The sequence below is a fragment of the Puma concolor genome, chromosome E1 (assembly GCF_028749965.1).
Source record: "Puma concolor isolate L17-30 chromosome E1, mPumCon1.1.hap2, whole genome shotgun sequence".
NCBI classification, from domain to species: domain Eukaryota; kingdom Metazoa; phylum Chordata; class Mammalia; order Carnivora; family Felidae; genus Puma; species Puma concolor.
In genome coordinates this window covers 30,152,790-30,167,554 of record NC_141680.1, presented here as the reverse complement: position 1 = coordinate 30,167,554, position 14,765 = coordinate 30,152,790, and the positions used below count along the sequence as shown (strand labels likewise).

At 50.2% G+C, this 14,765-nt stretch overlaps 1 protein-coding gene across 2 annotated transcripts; it reads right to left on the bottom strand.

The window, feature by feature from the left end:
• Positions 1-1,720: 1,720 nt before the first annotated feature.
• Positions 1,721-14,520, bottom strand: MKS1 (MKS transition zone complex subunit 1). 2 transcript variants are annotated; one of them, XM_025916391.2, is made up of 18 exons: positions 14,393-14,520; positions 13,860-13,969; positions 12,406-12,476; positions 11,582-11,737; positions 10,400-10,497; positions 10,077-10,205; positions 9,709-9,813; positions 9,012-9,120; positions 7,814-7,870; positions 6,716-6,758; positions 6,395-6,460; positions 4,878-4,948; positions 4,499-4,568; positions 4,292-4,399; positions 3,481-3,614; positions 2,870-2,952; positions 2,687-2,784; positions 1,721-2,584 (listed from the first exon to the last, which is right to left on the bottom strand). In XM_025916391.2, the coding sequence occupies exons 1-18, from the start codon at positions 14,470-14,472 to the stop codon at positions 2,493-2,495; spliced, it is 1,680 nt and encodes a 559-aa protein (XP_025772176.1). In that variant the 5' UTR covers positions 14,473-14,520; the 3' UTR covers positions 1,721-2,492. The 2 variants fall into 2 exon arrangements, with proteins under 2 accessions (XP_025772176.1, XP_086542991.1); XM_086686865.1 differs by lacking the exons at positions 10,400-10,497; positions 12,406-12,476; positions 13,860-13,969; positions 14,393-14,520 and having other exon boundaries at positions 11,582-11,723.
• Positions 14,521-14,765: the final 245 nt, after the last annotated feature.

The window sequence follows — 14,765 nt, the reverse complement described above, 5'->3', positions numbered from 1 at the left end:
TTTCTCTTTTTGAAAACCAGTTCACAAGAGCCTGAAATGGGGACAGGTAAGTGACGCTACCCTAAAGAGACCAGCCCCAGAGGAAGGGCAGAAAAGCACTAGCATTTCAAGTCTCAGCAAGGGGGAAAGTGCCTTTTTTAGATTAATTTTTTTTCCAAGTTCACAGGGTCTAAGACCAGGAGGCTCCTCTGGGGAGAGACTGGTCAGAGGGAGAGACAGTGGGCCAGGCAAGGCTGATATTGCCTGAGCTACGGGCACCTTTAACCCATGAGATTGACTGGTCAGCCTCGCTCTTCCTGGCTAGTGGATCCCAGAAAACATGGACAGAAAGGGCTAAATCTGGTTTCCTTCCTAAACTTATGGTTAAACACTTGACTTATTTGGATTTGGTATCTACCTGGGTTCAAATCCAGTCCTGGCCGCTAAATTTCTGTGCATTTATACTGGGCAATTTACTTGACCGCTGAACCTGTTTCTTCGTCTATAAAATGGGAATAATACCTGTTTCGCAGGAATTCTGGAGAAGTGAATGAAATGATGTGAAGCACCTGGCATGCAATGGGTGCCCATCCTGTTAATTCCTCCCTAACACACGAGGCCCTGGGCCAGATTTCCTGGTCTGGAATTGTGTATGACCATACTGGTATCCCCACCATTTCGAGGGACATCTTCAGGGCCAACACTTACCCCCAGGGCTTTGTAAGCTGCACCGCATCCCCAGGTTGGATCTGTCAGCCTGGCAAGGCTAATGAGGACTCTGCAGGTAAGGGGGGGGGCCTCCTCCAACAGCCCTGGGTGGGGCCAGGCTTCCACATCCTTCCCTGGACCAGATGGCTGAGACCCTTTAGGCCTCTCAGCAGAGACAACAAAACTTGTCACTAGAGACAGGGTACTCTTCCCTAGTGGCTTCCCGGTATGCTAGTTTCTGGAATGTTAATCCAAGGCTCAGGACTTTGGGGGGCAATTGGGAAGTGTCGAATCAACTCCAGCCCAGTCATCAACACCCCAACACAGCTCCATGTCTGGACACCCAGCAAGTTCCACACTGGCTCACTTGTGCTGCTTCCGCAGGAGCCCATCCCACGTCTGCAGCCTCGGACACAGGATCACGTAGGGAAGACCACAAGGCTACCTTCTCCCCCGGAGCAAGCACGCCTGCTGACGCTTTTGCTGGCTATGGCTCAGGGCTGGTTCTGTGGCTGGGAGTCACGGCTGGGGCTCCCAGCAGCAGTGAACCCTCCCGCCTTGGGAACCTCTTAGGTAGAAGGTCAGGCATCAGCTCTGGGTGAAAGGAGGTCTTGAGGCCCAGGCAGGAAGAGTCATCTGAACGATTTCCAGCTTTTTTCTATTTCCCAGCCTGTCCCTCACACCTGCCCGTGGCTGCAGGCCACCCCACACCTGGTCCTGGCCATCCCACAACCCTCTGCTGGAGCCTGCAGGCTGGGCAGCACGCTCTGCTCGTACCAGTAAAGGACGGCTGGGGGGCAGGAGCTGGTTTCTGAGTTAGGCTGGGGAGGGCATGACATTTGGGCTTTGCTCCAAATGTCTAGAAGGAGCACAGCCAGGACACCGGTGGCACTAACCCCTAAGGCTCTCCTGCGGGCTCACATAAGAGAACCAAAAGAGACACTATGGATAGGAAAGGGTAGAAAAGGGGAAGATTCAGGAGAACACCTTGGCCACGCCAGCAACCTGAGCAGAAAACCAGCCAACACATCAGTCAATATACAAAGTTTTTATGTACAAGAAAACACAATAAAGGTACTACCCAGCTAGCAGAAAGGACTGGGCACTGCCTTTAGCCTTCATTTACTCCAGAAATAAGTTGTATCTCCAAACACAACAAGCCCAAGCAGCAAGCCCAGGCTACCCTGGAAAGAGGAGGCTGAGGCTCTCGGGCCGGGAATTCAAGATATCTCTCACCTTTCTTTAGCCTCCATTGTTCTTTTTACATTTTTTTTATTTAAGTAGGCTTCACGCCCAGCACAGAGCCCAATGCGGGGCTCGAACCCACGACTGTGAGACCAAGACCTGAGGTGAGAGATGAAGAGTCAGACGCTGAACCGACCGACCGAGCCACCCCGGTGCGCCTTGAACCTCCATCCGTAATGCAGGCTGCAGACCAGGAGTTGCCTGCGGCTCTCCGCTGGGAGACAGTGAGACAAGCCAGAAAAGAGGCTGTGTTGAGGACTGAGCTAACTGTGGGGTCACCCCAAACGGAGCTAAACCAGTAAGTCTGCCTTGGGGTGACTCCCACTTGCAGTAAATGAAATATGAAGAGGGGGACCATAGGGTCTCCAGCTTTATTGCTTCGCAGCAGGGAGGAGACCCTGCTGAAGACCAGGCAGAGGCACCGGCCTGGGATTTTCTCAGCTCTTCTGGTTCTCGGCAAGGTCAATGGGGTCACCAGTCAGAAGGACGAAGGTAGGGGGACACCAGCGTTAGCCATCACGCATCTTGTCCTCTTGCCCAGGGGCCAGTGCAGCAGTGAGCTAGGACGCCATGGTTCCCGAAGGGCTCACCAGGTCCTGGGGAAGGCTTTCTCGGGCCTCCTGCATGCGACGCCGGGCGCGACGGAAGGCCTCTGCGAGGGGAGCAAGTATAGCAGTCAGCTGCCACGCTGTGGGGAGGAGCGTGGCTGCTGCTGGTGCTGGGTGGCCGGCTGCGGGGGGGCAGGGAGACCTACCAAGCACACTGTGAACGGAACTCTGCTGGCTGAATCCCTCCAGACGGTCCAGCACACTCTGCATCCTTTTCCGGAGGAAACTGGACTCCATGAAGGCCCTGCACACAAACCCACCACACGGCCACAGCTGCTCTCCAGCCCTCAGGGGTAAGGCTCCCCGAGGCAGAGGCCAGGGTTACTCACCTGGATTGCTGCAGACAGTGCAGGCGGAAGGTGACGCTGCCTGTGGTCTCAGTGCGGAACCCAAAGCGGCTCAGACGCTCTCCCTGTGGTGTGCAGTTAAGACAGCATCAGGCTTCTGTGGCTTCTAGATCCCAGGAGCACGCTGGCCTCACCCCCATCCTTACTCCCATTCTCGGAGAGAATGGGGAAACCCCATTCCAGCACCCAGGCTCCATCATCTCAAGGCTAACACTGGGCTCCCAACTGTAAATGAGGGAACATTCCAACCTCCCTGGAGAATAGCAGCCTTATAAGCAGCCTGCCAATCCTCCCCACCTTCGATTACTGAAGCTCCGTGATGGGCTGGAAGGAGGGGCCAGTAACTCTGACGGGACCAGGGGAATCTCTGAGTATACTCATTTCCAGAGATCTCCTAGGATAGGAGATTTCCTAGGATCTCCTATGTCTGTACCTGGTTCAAGATGTGGCCATGACCTCCAGCTTAAACCACAGGCAGGAAGGGACTAAGTAATAATGATGCAATTAAGGGGCCTTAACCCTGATTCCACCTTCTCCAGAAGAGACAGGAACCTAAGCTCCCAGCATGAAGTCTGCCTAGAGACAAAAGTGACCTTGAAGGTTCCCGGTATCCGCACGTAGGAGAGGTCCTCCAGTTCCAGAGAGCCGCCAATGAAAAACCTCCTCAGCTCAGCCACTGTGCCAAGTTCCATGGGTCTCCACGTGGAGACTGTCAGGGTGTGACAGCCTATGCAGAAAGGACAATGGGGCCACAGCCAGAAAGGGCATGTGGTCTCTCACTGACCCCCAGCAATGACACAGGCCTACCAACCACGAAAACACCTGACCTCTGGTGAAGGTTATCATGGGGGCTTGGGGCACCTGTTTGGAAATCAATCAGCTAGAAATTAAAAGCTCTGCCAGTTGTTACTTGCATACCCAGGTCAAGTTTCTTAACCCCCATGATCTCCGTTCTCCTCACTGGTAAAACGGAAATGGTATAGCGCCTACACTCGCAGAGAGGTCGGCAGAATGAAACGAGACGCGCTTAGTGCAATGCCTGACAACAGAAGACAGTGGCTATTACTTCAAAATGAATGCTGATCCATCCAATACATGTGTGCTGAGAGCCCACCCTGCCTGAGCCGGTCCCTCAAGGCCGCGAGTCAAATCAACGGAGCTCGGAGCGGACACCACAGATGCTCAGGCTGCCCTACTTTGCGGTTAGTTGCAGTTTCACTCAGTTGTCTCTAACAGAGTGGGGGAAATTCCTCAAAACGAGCAAGGAATCTTGCAAGTTAAATGCGTCTAATTCCTAACCGTCCCTACTTCTCACTGGAAGTGATGGAATCTTTTGGAAGTGTTAGTCTCGCTCCTAGGAGCTGGGGCACAGAGGCCACGTGGAGGGCAGGGACAAGAGGTCACCTGGGGTGGTGGGCAGCACCACAGCCCCGTAGCCTTCCACGCGATACCTCTGCCAGAAGTCCAGTGAGAGGACCTCACAGTAGAGCACAGGCCACTCTGGGAGAGCATCTGGGAGACATGAGAGAAGCAGCAGGTCACAGGAGGCCTTCACCACGAGAGGGTACCACCAGAGGTGATGCCGGGTCCAGGATCTACTGAGCTACTCACCAGCAGATTCGTCTTCATGGAGGAAGGAGGCCTCAAATGTGAATGGGTAGGAGAAGTAAGCCACCTTATCCTAAAAAAGAGAAGTTTTATTTTATACTCGGTGTCATGGGATAGGCTAGGCCTCAACGGGAACTTGTTCTCTCTGTGGCCGATGACATACCTTCACAAGGGAAAAACTCTCACCCAAGATAGGAAATAAGAGGCTGAGAGGGGAGGGGACGCCCAAATACAGGCTGCTACCATCCACAGAAAGACAGAGAGGGAGCCCTTGGACCAGGTAGCCCTGCAGAGCCCACAGAGAAGGGCCAGAGCCAAATGGCCAGTCCTGATAATCTTTGGAGTCCTGTTCCCCTCCAGATACCCCTCTTGTTTTCCATACCATTCCCAGGGATTTGGTGGCACAGGTCTGTGTTATTCCTGAGAGCTGCTGGAATGTTGGGCTTGACCAATCTGAAAGCCAAGGGGCATATATACAGTCAGTTGACCTGGGAGGAAGGCAAGTGGTTGAGAAAAAGACAAAGTTCCTTTATTGGTTCATTCACTCACACACTCAGTCATTCACTTAACATTTACTGAGTGTCTCCTATGTGCTATGACCCATCACTGGGGAGAGAAAAGATCCCTGTCTCTCATGGAACTGACATTCCAGTTGGCAGGGGAAACACAACAAACCAGCCAACAAGAGGCTATTGGGTAGTGACAGATGCTCTACTAAAAATAAAACAGGCTCATTTAGACTGGATGGTGAGGGAGGACCTCTCAGAGGTGACACTTTGGCTGAGACCTAAACTCGGAAGAACCATTCGTGCAAAGATAGACAGAAAGGTTTTCAGACAAAGGAAATGATCCCCAATAGGCCCTAAGGTGGAAATGAACTTGGCATGTTCAAGAACAGAAAGTCTGACTGGAATTCTGTGAGGGAGAGATAGGCAGGGGCCAGCTCATTCAGGCTCTGGAGCTTGGTTCTTACACTAAGTGGGAGGGGAAGCTGTTGGGGTTTAAAGCCGAAGAGAGACACAGCTAGCTTCCATTTTCAAAGCCATGTGGCTGTGGCGCCTGTGGCAAATGAGGTGTAAAGGAAGCAGCAGGGTAAGTAAGAAAGTTAATGCATTGGCCACGGCAGAAGATGAGAGATGCAGGTGGCTTGGTCTAGGGTGCTCGAGAGAGCAGATGTTCAGGACATCTTTTGAAGACAAAGCCGACAGAAACTGCTGGTAGAATGACGGGCTGCAAGGAGCTAGAGAAAGTGAGGAATTCAGGGTGTCTCCTGGGTTTTCGGCACCAGCAACTAAGTAAATGACCATTGCCATGTCCCTTAGGGAAGGGACTCTTTCCCTAAGATGGGGGAAGACCATGAAGGCAGGTTTGATGCAGGAAGGAAAATCAAGAGTCCTCTGGGTCATGCTAAGCAGAAATGACAAAGAGGTAGCTGGATATGAGCCTGGAGCTCAGGGGAAAGGCCAAGGCTAGAGAGAAATCTGGGGGGTCTGAGATGCCATTACAAGTCATGGATAGATGGGACCACCTAGAAAGGCTGTAAAGAGAGAGTAACAGAAGGCCCAGGCCCAGCCATGGACACTCTAATGCTTTAAGACCAACAGATGAGCAAACAACCAAGGGGACTGATGAGCCACCTACAAGAAAGAAGAGAGAAGTGTGGAGCCAGAAGCCTAAAGGAGTTTCAGTGAGGAAATGCAAGCTGGGCCACGAGCTTCTGAGAGGTCATGTAGGCTGAATGCACAAAGGTCACCACAGGATATGACAACTTGGAAGTGATCTAGGACTTTGAAAAAGACAATAACTATTTCTTTGAAAAAAGGTGGGAAGGAGGCCTGACTGAATTCCTCTAGAAAATTGTCAGAATGGGTATAAAAGAGACTTATGAAAATTACTTACTAGTGGTTGGCAATTCCACAAAGAAGTGCACATAGAGATTGTCATACTCGTAGCCTTGGGCTGAAACTAAGAAAACAAGAAATGATTTCAGCTCATTCTCCTATCACCCTTAGCACCCAACTCAGTCCTGAAAGGCCTACACACGTCAGGAAGCAAGTCCCTGGAGGGCCAGGAACTCTCTGCGTTTCCAGTAAAGACTCAGGACTGAGTTTCCCAAGTACAGACAACCTGGCGTGTCCGCTGCGGCCACAGGAGCTACTTCGCAGCTCTACGGGGCCCCTGCCCAAGCATCAAGGGATCTCTGTCTGGCAAGGCACTTACCTACCTCTCCGTTTACAAAGAGCCGGAGGGCACCTGGGGCAGTCTAAGGTGGAGAGAAGCGGGAAAAGATCAGGGCATCTGGGGGAGTCAGCACTTCTCCTCCAGCCCGTCCACGAACCCCAGGAAGACCTGACACTGGCCGCCAGATCTGGGTGCGTCACTATTGCGCTTCCTCCCTACCCTGCCACTCCACAGATCGGTTTCCTTCATTTCTAAAATTTGTAACAGAAAAGAAAGCACATAATTTAAAGGGTGAGGAGGGCAATGAAGTATGGAGAGTTTACAGGAATAGCCAAGGGAAGCAACAACTGCCACCCTTCGCCATTACAGGGTTGGGGGGCGCAGCTGGACACCCCTGTTCCCTTTCGACGCCTGGTCAAGGAAGGAGGGAGTTCACTTTTTTAATTACTTGTGTTTTCTTATCTAACTTTTTAACACTGCCCGTCTACTGTTAATGCAATATAAAAATAACGAATTGGTTTGGGGAGGGAGGGAGACTGCTGGGTAATCCTGTGCTTGTTTCCTGACGTAGAAATGGAACTCCCGGAATAAGGAAGACAAAGAACAGGACCACAGAATGACTGACATAAACTATTTTGTTTTGGTTGTTTAAGAGCTAAAGTATTTGGCAAACAGAAATGATTCCCCTTCCCTCTCCATGGGGCATCTTAGGAAAAATATCCACATGAAGAATGAGGAAGACATTTTTCATCCCTACATTTATTTTTAAAAACAATTATAAAGGAACACCTGCATGTGTTAACCACTGATAAAAACGTAAAACTACTAAGTTTAGGGAATGCAAAATAAACATTCCTGACGTACCCCTCTCACCACCCAACCCCCACCCCAGAGAAAGCAATCCATAGCACGTGTGCCCTTTTAGAACCTTTTCCCTGACATTTTCTTTTTCATTAATGGTTCTGTCAATATGCTGTATTTCAAAACACGTAACAAGAACTGTGCTCTACATGCTATCCTCTGACTTCCTTCTGGCATAAAGAATATGTCCTTTAAGAAACGTGCTATTACTCAGCCACAGTCCGAATGCCCTGGCCAAACCCAGCTCGTGGTGCTGCGGGCAGCCACGCTACTCACCATCTCAAAGTCAGTGCCCACCAGGCTGCTGAGATATTCCTTGTGGCGGCTGTAGAGCTGAGGAAACAAACCACATGAAAACTAAAGATGCAGCCCCAGCCAGGCCATGGGTCAGGTCTGAATGGGTGGGAGAAAAGAAGCTGTGGCAGGAAATGCCACAGAGAGCTGGAGGCCTAAGCATCCAAGCCACTGACTTTTAAATTAAATTAAATTTAATTTTTTTAGAGAGAGAGACGAGAGAGAGAGAGAGAGAGAGCAAGCATGCACATGAACAGGGGCGGGGGGAAGGGTCAGAGGGAGAGGGAGGGAGGGGGGAGAGGGGGAGAGAGAGAGGGAGAGAGAGAGAGAGAGAGAGAGAGAGGGGGAGAGAGAGAGAGAGAGAGGGGGAGAGAGAGAGAGAGAGAGAGAGAGAGAGAGAGAGAGAGAGAGAGAGAATCTTAAGTAGGCGCCACATCCAACGTGAAGCCGGATGTGGGGATCGATCTCACAACCGCGAGATCATGACCTGAGCCGAAATGAAGAATCAGACACTTAACTGAGCCACACAGGCGCCCCAAACACTACTGTCACTGACATTTTAATTTTTTTTTTTTTCAACGTTTTTATTTATTTTTGGGACAGAGAGAGACAGAGCATGAACGGGCGAGGGGCAGAGAGAGAGGGAGACACAGAATCGGAAACAGGCTCCAGGCTCTGAGCCATCAGCCTAGAGCCCGACGCGGGGCTCGAACTCACGGACCGCGAGATCGTGACCTGGCTGAAGTCGGACGCCCAACCGACTGCGCCACCCAGGCGCCCTGTCACTGACATTTTAAAGTGAAGCACAGAGGCTCTGGAGTCTGCTGGTCTGGGACCAAATCCTGACTTTTGCACTTACAAGCCCATGACCTTGGGCAGACTTCTTAGCTTTTCAATCTCAGTCTCCTCATTTATAAAACGGTAATAATAAAAGTATTCACCTCAAAGGATTGTAGTATTGTCTAAATGAAATAAAGCATGTGAGGGGCCTAGCAAAGCTTGGCAAACACTCAAAATAAATAGTCATTGTTATCATGTTATGTTATCAAAAACTTGTGGCTGACACTCAGCAGTGCTTCCCATGTAAGAAAGACTGCAACTGCGCACATCAACCTCGGACGTGGGCTCAGCTCCCGGGCACCAAGGCTCATCCCCACGCTCGGAACAAACTCGCTCTTACATCCTTGAACACACGTTGCTCCCGCTCCTCTTCCTCCGGCTGTGCGAGGGAGGACACGTTGTCGATAGTATACTTCCACAGCTCCTGCTTCTCCCCCTCGGTCTCAATTCTGTCAGGTCAAACCACAAAAAGACCAACTCTCACCAACGATGAAAAAGGCCAAATGATGAGCAGGAGAGAGAAACAAAGTGGAAGAGCAGAAAGGGCATCACAGCGGACACAGAGTATAGGTCCGGGGCCCCTTTCTGCCTCACAGTCACGGGGAAGCCCTAAAGCACAACTTCCCTGGCACCCGGTTCTCTCACCCGAAAAAACAGACAGGTAGGTTTAGGTCATTTCTAATTTATTGTCCTGTTATTGTAAGACATGGAGGCAGGAATAGCCAGCCCAGAGGAGGAGATGTGGCTGAGTTCCCCTCGCCCTGTTCAGGCCGGTCCCTTCATGTAGCGGCACCGAGGATTATTTTCACTTAACTACACCACCGAAGTTATCCCTTTCAAACTGGTATCGCTGCACACTTTCTGAGAACAGGGTCCCCACGATCCTACGAGTCAATCAGAAAACAGAATACGAACCATTGCCTGGGAATAAGGAAATCAGAGAAGATGAAGGACTTCTCAGAATCTCAACTAGGGGCCAGAAGTGAAGCCAAGGGAAGGAATGCCAGTCTCCACTCTCCCTTTCTTCTTTCCCTCACCTGTAGGGTCCTTTGAGGCCAGTGAAGTCAGGTTTTACTGTGATCACACCATTGCTGTCCACCTTCAGAGTACAGAGGACATGTTCATACTTCTTATAGCCAAGCCTAGATACCAGAAAATCAACACCCAGGTTCAGGACCACTGGTCCCACCTCGAGAGAGAGGAAGACATAGTCAGCCCACGTCAGGCGAGAGGACAGAGGCTATAGCGAGAACCATCATAGTACCTTCTTCTGAGTACAACTAAGAAGTAAAAGAGGAAGAAGTCCCTCCCTCCCACATACCCCAGGATGACTGTAACGGGTAGGTGATGGTTAGCGAGGGAAGAGGAGGAGAATCTGAGCTGGGGGGTGAGAGGCTTCACTCACTTTCCATAGGGCCCCAGGTCTGCCATGATGTACATTGTCTGAAGAGGGGTGTTGATGACATGGTTGTTCCTGACAAATTCTTCTGATGGTTCCCAGGTGACAATTCGCGACTTGAGGATGCCGCCCTCCCTGGGAGACACCACAGGAAGGGTCACTTCCCCAGCACCTCCTAAGGAGCCTAAAGGAGGAATCTAGGGGAGCACACCCAGGGAGGGCCTACTGCAGAATGGGAAGCTCGAGTGGGTGAACGTATCCGGATATTGGCCTGGAAGGACTACAAAGGCCCCCCCCCCACCCCTTCCCCCATACAGATTTGCACTCACATCCCTCGCCTGTCCTGCCGTCGCCGCCTGACATTTGCCATTCGCTCAACCAAGAACGATGGCACCTCCCGGGCTGCGGTGGTCATTTTCTGACAGTGCTAGGAGAAGAGAGCAGCCCTGTGTGATCCATCTGGTCAGGGCCACATGGGATCAGGTACCGAAGGCAAGCCTTCCTTCTGAAACCTCATCTGGGACCCGAATCTAACAGTCACACCTCACAACTGTATGTGTCAGTGGAGGAGAGCAGTAGCACAAACATGGCACAGAAGATTCCTACCATGCCTTGGTTTGCTCCAAGATTTTAGCAGCATATCATCCTTCAGAGATGAGTTTCTTTATGATAATATTAAAAGGAGTCTGCAATCTCTGAGTACACACCAACAAAAAGTTGGGCAAGTGTGCCTGGTAGCTGTTGACATTACCAGGTACTTGGAAGATGCCAAATGGGATACAAAGTATCGCGTGAAAAGTCCTTTGCATGGGTAATTCAGCACTAAGTGTAATGTCATTTACTTTTCTAAAATAGAAAACCCAAATTTTATATGCTACCAACACAGAGCCTTCCTAACATAAGCACCAATCTTTCAAAAACATTCATTTAATACCTGCTCCTTGCAGAGCTACAAGGTCATAGACAAAAATCAGAAAATACAGGCTCCACTCTCAAGGAGCTTAACATTTCCCGGGAAGAAAGAACATGTCCTACAGGGACGAACACGTAAAGCAAGTCCACAAGGGTACGTGAGCGCAGGCAAAGGGCACTAAGCTGCTCCCGACGGCTGTACTGAGTCCCTCTTCAAACCCACAGACTCAGAGTTGTGGCTGCATCCCCTGATGAGTTTTATCTAGATGGTTCAGGACTCCACCCACCTGTGTCCTCTCATGATGAACGGAGGAAGTCCGGCCCAGGGGCTGCTTCCCTCGGGTCCGTAGTCTGCAAGCCTATCATTAGACACACTACCAGCTTCCCCAGGCCCTCTAGCAGGTGGAGAAGAGCAGCCACACCACCCGAAAACTGTGCCCACTGTCCGGCCTGGCTGCCAGCAGCACGAGGCAGTTCCTGCCATAGGCTGTCTGTTGCCCCTTAACAGGCTTCCGGCTTAACATACAGAACCCGGTGAGACCAGAAGCTAGGGGAGGAAAAGGAGAAGGAAGCCATGGGACCCCAGAAAAAAACAATACCTCCTCCACATTGGTGTATCTATCAGAGTCAGTGTAGGTAAAAATCCGTCGGTTCTTCCTGCCACCCAAAGCCTCCAGCTTCAGGATCTCTTGACGGTACTGATGATCCAAAGGGCTCTGACAGGCCGCTTCATTTCGGTACAGATCTACTTCAAACTGAGGTAACAAGAACACAGAGATGTACTGGGAATATGTGAAACTTTTGTCCCTGTAACTGTTTAGTCAAATCAGTTCTGTAGAGTTAATGCTACTTGGGGCACATGGGTGGCTCAGTTGGTTAAGCGACCGACTTGAGCTCAGGTCATGATCTCGCGGATCGTGGGTTCAAGCCCTGTATCAGGCTCTGTGCTGACAGCTCAGAACCTGGAGCCTGCTTCAGATTTTGTGTCTCCCGCTCTCTCTGCCCCTCCCCCACTCACACTCTGTCTCTCTCTCTCCCTCAAAAACCAAATAAACATTAAAAAGAAATTTAATTATAGAGTTAATGCTATTTGACATGTTTTCATAGCCAATTTCGATTTATCTGAATTAATGCAGGGCAGGGGATCCAAGAATGTTAGATCTAAAAGGAACCAGAGGGATGGTCTAATCCAACTTTGCTGTTACAGATGGCAGATTTCACCCAGAGGTGAAAAGTGCCTTACCCAGGATCATAAAACAGGGTAGCGTTGGTCACTATGTTATACTGCCCTTTAAACACATCAGGGGAATGTATAAACTGCTATAACTTTCTGGAAATTAGACAATATGTATCAAGAATCTTTCCCTCCTACCAGCCAGGTGGAGGCAGACCAGGTAGAGGTAGGTAAGTGACACTGGCTCACCTGGCTAAAGAGCTTCTCCTGCCACCCAATCACGACCTCTTCCTCTTCCTCTTCCTCTGAGCGGTGTCCACCTCCAAAGACCACAGAGTGAGTCAAACGTCTGAGTCAAATCAGCACCACTTCTTGCTCTGTGATTGGTTATTACTGAAGTCCCTGCTCTAATATTTGCCACAAAACCAGCTGGAGTTTGGGGATTTATTAAGCACTCACTCTAAACAAAGGTTAGAGAGGCTGTGGATATATGTAGAAGCCAGGATTAGGACCCAAGAAGTTTTAATTACTACTTTAATTTGAATAAAAGGAAATCGTGGCTCCCAGGAATTACTTAATCTAATTCAGTGTCAGGAGTCAAATTTAGATATGGGCTGAATACCTCTTCCTCAATCCCAACTGTCTACATTTGCTAGATAGGAACCCTGGTGTTTTTACCTTTACTATTCCTGAAACCATATATCTAGAACCACAAGCCCTATAACCTTTAAGAGACCAAGTGCCAGAAGAGAGGAGGAAAGGTGAGTATTTAAAGAACCAAATTGAATACACTCTTAGCTGAGTATGCCTTTTTCAGAGACACATGCTTCACAACCCACCAGCCCACTCTTGCCCAAGAATATATCTGAACAGAAACAACAAAAGCAGAGAGATTAGTGATTTAACACAAACACACTGTCCTCTCTTCCTCACTCTTCTGGCTTCCAAGATAAGGTAAACTGCAAGACACCAGTTGATGTTAATATGTTCCCTTTTCAAGCAGATGCCAATTAAGAATTATTTTAAATAGTGTGTATGTGTGTGTGGTATAGATATATGTAAAACTTAAAGTTATTTTTAGGGGCGCCTGGGTGGCTCAATCAGTTGAGCATCCGACTTCGGCTCAGGTCATGATGTCACAGCTAGGGTGTTTGAGCCCTGCATCAGATTCTGTGCTGACAGCTTGGAGCCTGGAGCCTGCTTCAGATTCTGTGTCTCCCTCTCTCTCTGCCCCTAACCCACTCGCATTCTGTCTCAAAAATAAATAAACATTAAAAAAAAATTTTAAGTTGTTTTTAAAAGCGTGTGTATATATAATATACACATATATTAGGAATTTGGGGCATATTTTCTCTTAGAAAAAAATGCCACAAGCAGTATTTAGGTTTCTAGGCAGATTCATAACATATCTAAGGTATAATTTTTGTTATTTTACTACATTTGACCACAATTCGGATCAACTCCTGATGGCAAGAATCAGGTCTTACTCAATTTCCATACACAACATAATGGAGCAATTAAAACTGCTTGGGATCAAATCCTTGCTTCAACATTTACCGACCGTGTGACCGTGGGCAAGGAACTCAACCTCTCTATGCCTTTTCTTAGACTACAGAACCGGGTCTACTAGGTCTTAAAAGGTTACTACCGCCCCAGGCCCTTCCCCAGATCCCCAAAGGGTCGCATCACCACCAAACACCCACTGGCAGTTGGGTGAGGCCTAAAAGTGGCCAAGTCTATGAGGTCCTTCCCAGGCTGGGCAGCAGGCTGGTAACGGAGGAAGTTGCTTGATGTGATTCTTTGCAGGTGGACTCTGTCAGGAAAAGAAAAGCCCGAAATACTGATTACAAGACATACAACCTGGAGATGAACAAAGAGCAAAGATGGGGGGGGGGGGGGGGGGGGCGGAAGCAAAAGGAAGAAGAGGGCGGGGCTACCAAGGTGTGCCGGGTGCACGCGAGCGCGGCCCGGGATCCTAAGGGAAAGAGTGCCGATTAGAGAGTGTATTGGGTACACAGAGCTCCGAGGAATTTGAGAAGGGCAGAGACTTGAGAGGGCTTGGATAGGTCTGGAAGTTGTGAGTGGAGAGGGTTGAGGGTAGTGAGGGAGACGCGAGGAGACCAGAAAGGCAGAGATCAGGATTGAAAGCGGAAGGGGGCACTCAGCAAACAAGTGAGGTTCAGCCTCGAATTATTTGAGAGTATAAAAGCACAGGGCTCTGGGACGATGCGACTACCGGAGGCGCAAGTTGCGCACGGGGTCCCGGGAGCGATACACAGCCTCCCCGGTGTCAGTGCTCCAAACTGTCTCCGCCATGACAGCTGCGACTCGTCGCGACAGCGCCGGAAAGCGCACAGCCCCCAGTTCCCCTGGCAACGGAGACGCGGGGTTTGGGAGGCTATGGAGGTGCTGCGCGCGCAACCTACGGTTCCCGGCACGGCGCCGCAGGCGAGCGACCGGAGCTGGCGGGACCCAGCCGGAGCTATTGGGTGCGGTCAGGTTGCGGTACCTCTGGATAATGTGCGTGCGACCTTATCGCATGCACGTGCGACAAAGCTCGTTCACACCCAGGACCGGATTTGGTGCCCTTTACAAGTGAGAAAACTAAG